This window comes from Danaus plexippus (assembly GCF_018135715.1).
Source record: "Danaus plexippus chromosome 9 unlocalized genomic scaffold, MEX_DaPlex mxdp_26, whole genome shotgun sequence".
Taxonomy (NCBI): domain Eukaryota; kingdom Metazoa; phylum Arthropoda; class Insecta; order Lepidoptera; family Nymphalidae; genus Danaus; species Danaus plexippus.
In genome coordinates this window covers 4,002,093-4,014,626 of record NW_026869848.1, presented here as the reverse complement: position 1 = coordinate 4,014,626, position 12,534 = coordinate 4,002,093, and the positions used below count along the sequence as shown (strand labels likewise).

General features: G+C 29.0%; 1 protein-coding gene across 5 annotated transcripts in view; it reads left to right on the top strand.

Annotated features, from left to right (window-relative positions):
• The first annotated feature begins 7,015 nt into the window (after positions 1 to 7,015).
• LOC116767297 (RNA binding protein fox-1 homolog 1-like) overlaps positions 7,016 to 12,534 on the top strand; it is a 37,854-nt gene continuing 32,335 nt past the window's right edge. For 4 of the 5 annotated variants that reach the window (XM_061527526.1, XM_061527525.1, XM_061527529.1 and 1 more), the window contains exon 1: positions 7,017 to 7,337. In XM_061527526.1, the coding sequence (XP_061383510.1) occupies positions 7,326 to 7,337 (12 nt within the window). In that variant the 5' untranslated portion in view covers positions 7,017 to 7,325. Of the gene's footprint in view, positions 7,338 to 12,534 lie in introns of all 5 variants that reach the window. The other variant, XM_061527528.1, reaches the window with a different exon arrangement.

The window sequence follows — 12,534 nt, the reverse complement described above, 5'->3', positions numbered from 1 at the left end:
ATAATATCGTTTAGTTCGTGTTTCCCTAGCATTAATTAGACACGACATACGTCTGAGGCACTCGAGAATTTCACTAGCGTTAGCGTTTCTAAGAGCAGTCGTTGAAAAATGTGTATTCGACATTCGACAACGACCTAGAAACATTCCCTTGACTAAAACACCTACGATTAATTCTGTTGAAATTGCTATCATACCAGATTTCACTTGCTAGGGGTTTTTCTAAGAAAAATTTTAAAAGATATTGATTATAATATCTTAAGAAGAAATAATAAAGGCTAGGGTTTTGTTAAATATATATATTCTATTTTATAAGACATCTTGTCAGTTTGAAGTCTAGAGTGATCGGAAAATAATCATAATTAATTACCATGATGCTTCTGTTTTGCCACTATTAAAAATAAATGTTCAAAGACGAAAAAAAAAACAATGTTTTTTACATAACTCTGTATAGGTACACTTTCAGGTTATTTGTTAATATTTTTTTTAAAAGCCGCAAGCAACGGTTAAAAAAATACTCTAAATAAACTCTTGTTACATTTATTTACAAACACACACAGACACACTCACACTTTAATAGACTGTCTTCTAATTGCGGAATACCCATAGGCCATAATACCCACGTAATCGGTGTGTAACTTTTGAATTCGTCTCCAAACGGCATGTTCTAGTTGTTTTTAGTGGAAATGACTTCTTCGCATAACTGTAGACAAAATAAAACACTATTATTTTACCAATAAACAGTAGCTATAGTCATTGAGGATTATTTGTGTAATGGAATAATTTTCAATAAAGTAATTAGTAAATCGATCTTTTTCAATTCAAATATTTTATGTTTTTCAACAAAAGAAAGTCGTAGGTCGTTCATGCAAATCAATGCATGCAATTCAATGAATAGTACATAAAATATAATACGTAGGTTATATTTTATGTACTATTCATTGAAGAATAACATTTTTTTTCAAAGACGCTCGTGTGATCTTTGTCTCCTTGTATTAAATGATCCCTTTAATTTAATTTTACAGTTATAATAGGATGTTCCGCTTCCTTCTCAAGATGCTAATCTTAACGCGGTTTAGTTCATTGGACACTAACTAACTTAGACGTAACTACTAACTCGTAAGATTAAACTTACCTACGCTGTAACTTTTATAGTTAGCACTCGACGTTTGTAACACAAAATTAGTTACTTAAAATTATAATACTACAACAACAAGCTTACTTGCTTTTACTACATAAAATGACAAACAAAATTCTTGAAAATTTAGCCCTATGTTAAAATATACATAAATATTTTGTACAAAGAATTTATACGGGTCGTATCTATTTTAATTAAAAGCGTAAACTTTGTTTATATAATTTGTCTTCCAATTTATCTTAAAATGTCTATTGTTATCACGAGTTTTTGGGAAAAATGTCTTATGTTGATAGGTTAACCTATAAAGTACTTTCGGGTATTAATATAGAATAACCCGCGAGCCTTTAAAGAGATAGGTCACGCTTGACCCCGATTATACCTGAAAGGCACTGACGCGATCTGGATTTAGTACGAAGTTACGACCTCGATAAAGGCTACTTACATAAACAAAACTCTTTAGACCTTAATATAAATCACTTATTTTTATAGAAACACGAAAGGGCTGATCGAAGGAGTTTGAATATGATGTTCTTGAATATACCTTTATTTATCGCCTTGAAATATTAAATTTAAACAATCTAAAAACTTTCAATATATATTAATTATACATTTTACTGAATCAATACTTAGATAAATATATACATAAAATTAAATATTAAATATGAAGGAAGGAAATCGGTATGTCTTTATTCTTAGCCTTGTTTGTTTATCCTTCCGTACCTACTTCTATATTAGATGTAACTTCTATATAACAAAAAAAATATAGTAATCATTTCGTATGTAAACTTATTTTATTAATCAAATTTTAGTAAATGTGCATTATTATTAAAAATTGCTGATTGAAATTAGTAAAAAATAAAATAAAAAAGCAGTAAATGAAATAGTAAAGGTAGTTTAATAAAAATACAGTTAACTACTATATCTTGATATATCTGATTACGGAAAATTTGCTATGTAAATGAATTTCAAATTTAAGTTAGCTTCAAATGCAAATTCTTGTAGAATTACTAGAACACGACAAACAACAACATTTGAACTTATAACTTAAAAACCTTAGTAATATTAAAGATACAACTTAGCACTGAATTGAGGGGTCAATACTCAATAACTACAAACTATAATTCAGAAGCAGAATGTGTTTTGTTTCTAAAATCAGATTTAGTTCGTTAATGAAAAGCATAGGTAGACGGGTAATGAAGATAAAGCCAGTCTCTACCCTTATTACATTAGGCTAATAACACATAATTTTATATGATTATAATAAATTTATTATTATTATATTATCTATAATTTTATTATATCTAAATTAAGTTAATACTTTGGCTCACTTTTTCCTTTTTAAATCAAAATTTTTGAAGCTATTCGGCTGCCTAAATAAGTAGCTTGTTTTGTTTATCTGTATATATACTACATTTTATCACTTAGTATCGTTCTGTATGAAGGACCAGGAAAAACCATACATTATAAAATATTTCAACATTTATAGCTTTAAAAGATATTATCTAGTAATTTGAATGACATTATGCAATAGAAAACCACATATCTAAACTCTAAAACGTTTGATATTAAATGGATATGATGTAAGTGACTCCTGGAAGCGAAACTATTATATTCTTACAGATTCATTTACTTATTTTTAATTATAAAGTATCTTTCTCGTATTATTTTATACGTTTTCTTCCAATTTACTATTTTTTCTTAATTTCTTTTATGATCATAATTTTTATATGTAAAATTATCTGTTTCTATAAGTTTTGACAACATTGGAATTATGAAAATAGTGTATAACTATAAAAATATGCTGTATGTATATCGACATCATATTAATTAATTGAATATCAATGTGATAATAGTTCTATTATGGATTTAATAAAATTAAAATTAATTTTATCATTGATAATCTATTACTTATAGTCACTATTAACTCGTATACAGCAGGTGAAGGTAAATATAGTTTCAGGTAATAACTTAAAGGCGAATCACAACTAATGTAAGTATAAATAAAACACGGAAGTCACTGAGAACATTTATTGATGTTTCAAAACGTCGCGTTGCTGATCTTCCGGTTGTGGCTAATGACGCCTGTGATGACCAATACGCTTACCTAAAGTTTGCAGAGTCAGTCAACATATCAGCTTTAATATTTTTCAATTCATAAATCTTTAGAATACTAACGAAAAGCGGGAAACGCTTCGTATGTAGTGTGATGACACAAACTTATGCTAAGCGCGCACAACGTCGAAATGTAGTCCTGCACGCAATGCCGGCGTTAGGGGGGGGCGTGATGGGGCGATGGCCCAGGGCGACAAATTCGGGGGGGCGCCAAGGTCTGAAGTTGGAGTCTCTTGCCTCTCCTGGTGCAAACCCTAAGAACTGTCCTCTACGCTCTGTGCATATGCATATTTTTTATTGAGATTTTTTTTAGATGGATTTTTTGAGGGTTTGTGGTCGAGGAGCGACTCTAACGATATCGTTAGAGTCACTCTTCGACCACACGGTATACGCTTACGATTGGTGCAATACTTCCACCGCCAAACCGATACGATGACACGTGGTAGATGGTGGGGATAACTGAACCTTCTACGTCCGCGTCGTTAGCTCTGGGTAACGCTAAAAGAAAGATGAAATTCTTAATATAATTTTACTTAGGATCAGCAAAAAACTAACACTTGAAATTGCTTCTCTCAAGTGGGCGCCACAATATTTTCGCCCGGGGTATCAGTGGCCCTTACGCCGGCACTGCCTGCACGGATTGTATGAAGTTTGTACACGAAAGGGTCTACTACGAGAAGATTAAATAATTAACCATTAGGGAAGGGCTTAGCGTTTACGTTTATTTTTGAGGGCATAATTTGGTTTAATCTATACAGCATTTATATTAAATATTTATTCATTGACATAATTCTTCAATTAAAATTTTCTTTAAGTGTATTACAATTTACAATTAAATCATAATAATTTTTATATCATAAATAATTATTTTTATAATGACGAGGTTATATTGCGATTTTAATAAAGTTAAAAGCTTTTTGTTTATTTTTCTTTTATTATAAATTTCACTTAATAAAATATTAACCTGGCTGGAAAAACCATCGTGAAAGTAAGTGTATCGCGTAAAAAGATATCTGAATTCTTTTTTAATATGTTTTTCATAGACACTGCGGTAAATTTATCTCTACATAAATAGATATAGTTATTATTTTTTATAGGTTATGTTAAATCACGCTTTATTAATTTAGTTTTTCAATATAACTGGATTAGTAATTGCATACAATATTTCTCCAGTAACTAAATGATAAGTATATTTTGATTTGTATTTCATTTTACTTGGTCTTGAATTACTTCTAATAATTGTTTAAATAAATGTATAAAAATAACAATAATCACTTATGGTTTATGTGAACATGGCATATTTCTATTAGATTTTTGCCCAATATTTAAATAATAAACATATTTCGCCCGATAATATTTTTTCCACATTCTTAATATATGAACACTACAAATAAAATCCTTAAAGTAGTTACATAATTAAAGTTACCTATATGTCATATAATTCTCAGCACATAAATTATTATAAAAAGGTATACTTCAAAAACAAAAAGAGTGACAAACAAAAACAAAACAATTAAGATAATTATTTATTATTGTCTAGATATCATGTAAATAGCGCATAAGAAAGCAATTATTTCATTAATTTTTTTTATAATAAAATAAAAAACCGTAAAAAATTTGCAAAATATAAAGATGTATAATTCAGTACCCAGAAAGCCCTTTTCTTGAATTAAATTTAGAGTTCTAAATTTAAAAACTATAAATTTTTAAAACAGCCGGTGCTAAATAATTTTAATTAAAAAAATATCTTATTTTTATTAATTTATAAAAGGTTTTGTGAGACTTAAACTTTTAATTACTGTGAATACAGAAAAACTAAGATATGGGGATTAAATATCTTTTGTTGTTGGAGTGGTATGAAGATTGGGACTATATCAATGGGTGTATTTGGGTGAGATTGATGTTGTAAATACTTTTTTTTATTATTATTAAGTAGTGTTTATAATATAAATAATGGATTTGCTTTTTATTATCACGATTATCTGAATATTAATAAGTGCTTATTTTAGTAGCTATTAAATTGATGCTATGTTAACGAATAATAACATAATACTATTTTCAAAATATTAAAATTAATATTTGACGAAAATAAAACCTATTTAAAATCAAAATATTCTTAAAGACTAATATAAAGCTATTTAGGGATTCCGTAAGTTTTTAATGGATTAATGAAGTTAGCTTTAGATAATAAATCCTTTAATACTTAATGACTACCATCGCTATGAAAAGGATTATATAAAATTGAATGTTACTATATCTTAATGCTTTAAAACATCGTTATTAAACTTTAATTAATAATGATCTCATTATTGTTTTTAGATGTTTGTACAAAATAATCGATTAATGACACTTTATTAATGATTATTCGATTAAAGACACATTAATAATGTGTCATTAATCGATATTAAAAATAATAACCTTCTTTATGTAATATAATTACATATATAATACATATAATTTGAAGTAAATATCACTTAAGTAGAGCTATCTATCGGACATAATTGTGAGTTGATAATCTATATAACAAACCACGCTCTGGTTTATTACAGAAGTTCTTTAATAGATGGCGCTGGCTTTCTTAAAATATTTCGTTTCAAAACTTTCCGTATTTCAATTATACATTTATATTTCATTATATTATACATTTTTACCAGAAAGCTTATATAAAATTTTAATTAAATATGGCCATGTTCTACATAATACTGTATTTAAGTGAAGTAATGATTAATGAGACTGGTTCATAGGTTTTGTAATTGTTTGTCGAACACTTTGGTTTTCGGAGGGTCGAAGAAGCGGTGGGAAAATTCGAACAGATGCGCATTAAGTATTAACAGTACAGCAGATGTTCTATCAATCATCGACGAATTGTTTTGGGATTTGAAATAAAATGTATTCTCTAGTCGTAGTAAGTCCATAAGAATTGTTTCAATTATATTTCAATTTAAATCCTAACTGTTTAAAAGATTTTTCCACTTTGACTAGTGTTTCATAAGATATGTAGACGTTTTAAAAAAAATAGATTTTAAAACACAGTCTACATTTAGCAGGTTTTTTAATAGAAGAATAAGTATTTTTTTTTATTTTCGTGGTCACTGAACGTAATAAGTACGAGTAAACTGTACATAAAATTCGTATTACGTTAAATATGAATCATACAATGCATTTGTATCGAATGGATAGTAACCGTATATGTTAGGCGGTATTCAAGAATAGTGGAATGAGACCCGGATCACCGAACAAATAAGTTGGGATGAGGCCGGGACTGGGGCCCGGGGGCCTGGGAGCATTTCATTGATCCGAACACCTCTCGGCTCACCGACAGGGATGTAAGAAGGAGAGCTCAGATAAAGTTGCTACTCTCTCGCTCATTCACTATTCAGCCACTTAATAAACAGTTGTAGAGTATTTCTTTATATTATTAGCTGTTTTGTACTATCGACCGAGATTTTTATAAAATCTGATTGAGGATGTATTCAAAAACATGTACAATTAACATTTATTAGGAATAAGTGTTGGTTTAAATTAACACTAACAAATTTTCTCATAACATTTCAAAACTGTTTTAGTGGAAAACGTGTAATATCTTTATTATAAATGAATTTGCATTACTTTAAGACAACACAAATTTTTGAAATAAACAAAATCGTCACTACAAGTGAATCAGTTATTGTTGCTAGTGTTTAACATGTTAGAAAAGGACGCCATCTCTCTCGGCTCACAAATCCCGGCTACACTCGGATCTTCTCTCCATCTCTTTCATGCAGATGGCGGTTCGCATGGGTTCGTTGAGTCGCCACGCGTGCCCGTTCGTTGTTGCACATCGACGTCAACCGCTTTCAGTGCTATAGCGCGTTCCTCCGCGCTACATCTACATAACCTTAAATTTTGTAATTTTGCTTAACATTATTCACTGTTTAATATTATTACATACTAATGATTACCTCGAGTTTATAATATTTGTGGTGTGTAGTTAACGCCTAGTCGTCTGGCGTTCAGTTAGTGTATTTTTGTGCAACATAAAGTAAATATAAACGGCAAGCTGTGGGGTTCAGGGGCCTTTTTTTTGCCGCCGCAGGGGATGTACTATCCTGTGAGTATTTTTACTTCTTATCCGTTGAGAATGCTGAAAGTTATTTAAGATGATATATCTTTGTGTTAATATACGCAAAGCTCGCACGAACAAGTTTAAATATAATTTGATGGCGCATGGAGTTGTTTGTTGGAAGAAGTTTGAATTGAATTTATGAAAATATTTGTGCTACCCGTAATTTTAATATTAAATTTTATAATGACATTGATAGAAAAATTACGAAAACAACTTATTCTATGTAATCTGTTTAAACAACAACAACAATGAGTTATAGGTGCCGCGTGAAGTTGCAGTGGTTGTTATTAAAATATTATAAACAGGTTTACTATATTGTCCACATTATAGTAATACGGTTTTCAGTGTATAGCTAAAATGAAGACAATATTGTTCGTTATATTAATTTTAATATAAAGTGGTTTCGTATAGCAGCTCGGTCCAGACGATTCATTGTTGTGACATTGAACTGTGAATGAATCTATTGTTGCTAGTCTCCTTTTGTGAAGGAATTTTCACGCATATCTAAAAGAGACAAAAAATATTAAATCGGGAATCATAGTAGGTAGGTCATCTACATATATGTATATATTTAATGATATATGTCATTGTAAAATCTTTTATTATGGTTCAACAACTTCGAAGACTAAACTATCGGTTTGACTACGGAATGTTAGGAATGTTCATGTTAAAGAATCTATTCGCTTCCATGGAAAATAATATTTAAATAAATATATTGTAATTGAGTTTTGTAATAGCTTCACTAACGTTTGCAAAATATTTGAAAGCCAACTGAGTATTTGTTGTTTGAAATAATTAGTAACATCTTTTTCCATAACAAAATAAGTAGATTTTATAAAAAAATACTTATTATCATTTGCATTGCATAAGCATATTCATAAAAATATTTGTTTTCAATATTAATTACAATTTGAATACCAACGCAATATAGGGTATAGTTGTGACATCTAGTTTCAATAAGTGTAGTTTGTCTGATCGTTTTATAAGACGTAACAACATAATGAGTTAAATGGACAATTTGTAAAAAAAAAAGTCGTTTGTTAGACATCTTTCTTATTTCTTTATTTTTTTATTATTCTAAAAGTATTTAATATGAATACGGCGTGTAAAGTTGTAGTTAGTTTTGAGACTGGTGTTGCTATTCGCTCGCAATGCGACGTACGACTAAATGTTTATTTATTATATTTCTGATATAAAAAAACGAGGATATATGACCGAAAAAATCTTTATCACAAATAACCATTTAGTGAAATAATTTTAACAAAAATCATATATATTTTTTCTCATTTTTTGTTGTTAATAGTGCTGTGAATAAATTGAAGCCTGTATTGAAATATGTTGTTATTATTATGTGTCTATATTTTCAGTGTTGCTATATTTTCAACAGATGTATCATATACTTTTTGATCGTGTATTTTGTTGTTTATAACTTGATATTATAATTTATGTTAATTCACCTATGTGCGGCTTAACTACAACGATTGCGATCATTTTCACATTCTATATAATCAGTTCGTTTGTTAAATTTATAACAAAATGTATAAAATTCATAGAAATATACTTATATCATATAAAGGATAATTATTACCTTAGTTGAAATATCTTGTTTTTCATTTATGAATTTCTTTAGAATTTAGATGATAAATCAGATTTATTTGAAATATAAGCTTACGCCTTGTCTGTTGTGAGCCAAAACTGATTAATGAAAAAAACAGTGACATCTCATTTGTTTCAACCAATGATGAATGTTATTTACAGAATTTGCTGTAATTTATGATAATTGGAGCAGATGCTTTTTACTGGAGCTTAAAACAGAGATCAAAGGATGGTGATTTCCTTTGAGATTAAACAAGTTATAAGCTCAACATTTGGAGTGATCACTTTACTTTGAAAATCGCATTCTAATGGCGTATAATTTGAGTATTGCATTAAGATAAAGGAAGACGTACAAATGTTCTGTTACATAAATTATATATACAAATAATTAAAAATTTCACGGAAGGCTGTTGGGGTGTGAATGTAATGACGCCAGAACCTAGTTTGTAAGATTTTGAATAACAAACAAGTCATCAAAATATGTAATAATAACAGTACAATGGTATTAGTTAAAGAATTTTATATAATACTTTTTATTGTATTAGAAAATATTGTTTCTATGTATTCTTTTACAAACCAATTGAAAGCAATAAAGTGCCGGCTTTTAGAACGACCCATTGTTGAGGAAAGACTTCCGTTCGAGTTACTCAGCGACATAAATTTCTTATTAATTTACACTTCTTTTACAAAAATATACGAAGTCGACTTCGAATAGCGAAGACATTGGCCAGATACGGTTATTTTAGATTCCTTGTTTGTTGACACAACCTGGGAATGTTCGATATATAACGTCGGTATCTTTTATGGTGCATTCAAATTATCGATATCGATGAAAAGTTTACGATAGAATCCGTTTTATCGACATCTTTATAGTTTTGATATAGAATAGAATAAGAAATGTTGAAACGGTATATTTAAATAGCACTATGTCCTGGATATTCGTTAAATAATTTTTTAACGTTACTCACATTTAATTTTGTTTCGTATCTGATTGTTTTTACAGGCTTGACCTTTTGTATTGTGTTTAATGTAATGTATAAGTATCTAGTCGATTTTTTTAAATAATAACCAGCTTTCGAGTGACCTCCGCTTACAATAAATATGATGATAAGTTTACAAAGGCCAGTTTAAAACTAATTGTTTTATAATACGAATGAACATATTTTTTTGGCTATATTTTGCAAGATAGTTTTTATACTATTCTTAGAATTTGCTATATAGACGTTAACATATTTTTTTTGCTCAAATTTACGGAATTATAATACAGAAATATTATTTTCGCAGAATAATTAAAAGACAGAGTACGGCTTTAGTTGACGAAAAGTAAAACGCCTTTTTATGGAATTCATATTAATAATAATTGTCAATCTCTGACTCGTTCTATTGCTAACTCAGAATTAAATAAAGCTAGTTTTATTTTAATTTTATATTTTAGTCAAAAATTTGATACTATTCTTTTTTTTTTAATGTGTTTCGTATATTCATATAACCATTTTCTATTTGCTGTACAAAATGCAGCACTCGAAGATTAGGTTCAAAATTATAAACTTTGAGACCATCAAACTGATGGTGTGTTTTTATATTTTTAGCGATTGTATGTAAAATAACAATGGCAGAAAAGGAAGTGTAACAGGTTTACAGTTCAGAGCTTCAAGGTGAACTCTGAAGTCTATAACAAACCGAATTATTCACATACCGTCCTTTGTCCGCTCAAGGGTTCACGGACAAGGATACCTCAGCCGGCTCCGCTACCTGGGACCGAACCAGGACAGTTAAACGTTATTCCCAAATCCCAGGTAACCATTGTCGAGACTTCCGAGAAAACTTTTCGGTATACCGACAAGGTTCCCTGTACATTGCTTTAAATTAATTATGATTTATTTCTTTGAAACAAACACAGTAAACGGTTTAACCTTTGCCGTCATGTTAAATATCCGTTATATGATTTTAAACCCTATCTTCTAATATCAAGGATGATAATGCTTAATTTATAACTAAATTGAATATTCATTGTACAATCGGACCTATGTTTTAGTATACAATATGGATTACGTAACCATATCTCCGTGGATGCAACGTTACGATGTGTAACGACATTAGTATATATGTATATGTATTCTATGATACATTTAGGTACTACCGAGTCAAGTAATAGTGTCACTTTATATTAATCGTGCGTGATTGTAACGTCGTCTTATACAATTGCGACGTTCGAGGGACGTTCAGATAAAACCATTTATTATTTTTACTTTCTATTTAAAGAACTTCTACTTAGTACTGGAATATAATTCTTAAGGGAATATTTATTTCGACAATTTATAATGGAGCAAATTATTTTAATCACATGTACTTAGTATAGAATTTGGCTGTCTATTTTTAATTTTTGGTGTCCAGTGTATATATAAGCTATTTAAATACATTATAATTTTAATACATAAGATTTTAATATAACGTTTTTGTCAACTGTTTATCAACTATCATTTTATTTCTTCGCACTTAGTATCTAAAACGGCTGAACAGGTTTTAAGGAACTTTCATTGTAAGAAAGTTAATACAATTATTCGTGTCACTTTATTAGAATTGACAATACAACAATAGTTCTACGTAAAATAACAAAACAGGAACGTAGTCACGTGATTCATCTAGAATGATATATATAAAAGATAAATATTATATGTATTTTGAATGCACTTACCAAACGGTGCTAGCCCCAGTGTTACAGGAAACCTAAAATTAACTCGTTCCATCTAACGTCAGTCGAGTTCCCAATTATGAAAGTACTAAATTATTCAAATAATTCAAACATAAACGTCCATATGATTTCATTCTGTTTATAACTGAGGCGATGAAATGACAAATTAAAAATAATTCCCATAAATAAATTAAATATTCTGTAGACCTCTTGTTTTGAAAGGTCGCGAAACAATGACAGTTTCACCTTCCTCTTTTACCTTATTTTTACATACATAAATAACATAAAATTGCAATTCTATTATCTAGAAATTGTGTTCGGTGAGGAAGAGACGATTTTCATTAAAATTTTATTGGTTGATCGAGTTTATAGTTTATAGTAAAAGTGATTTATTACCAGGCAAATAGGGTTCCTTATTGCTCCAAAGGATATGTTATCCTTAGTAATGAGCGTCATTATATATATATATATATATACACCATAGATTTGTTACCATATACTTATTTAAAAAATATATTTTTTATTAAAATCCACCCCTGAATTATTATAGTATAATTGAATGCGAAACATCTTTTGAAGTATTATAACAATCTAATTAAATTGTAGGTATTATTACTTATAATTTACAATATTTTTACAATATGTGTTTTATTTCATGCAGCTTGCATGCATTTATAAGCTTTCATGCAGCTTATATAGACTAAGCTAAACTTGTATTATGAATGGAAAACTACTTTCGTTTTGTTATTGTTAGTTAAGATAACATATTGATATGAAATTAGAAATGAAATCTTTGAAATACGTTCCCCATGATACAATTTCGTTTAGAATAAGTAATCCTGTACGTATCTTTTATGCTCCTTAATATTTTATGTGGTTAAATTCAACATTACC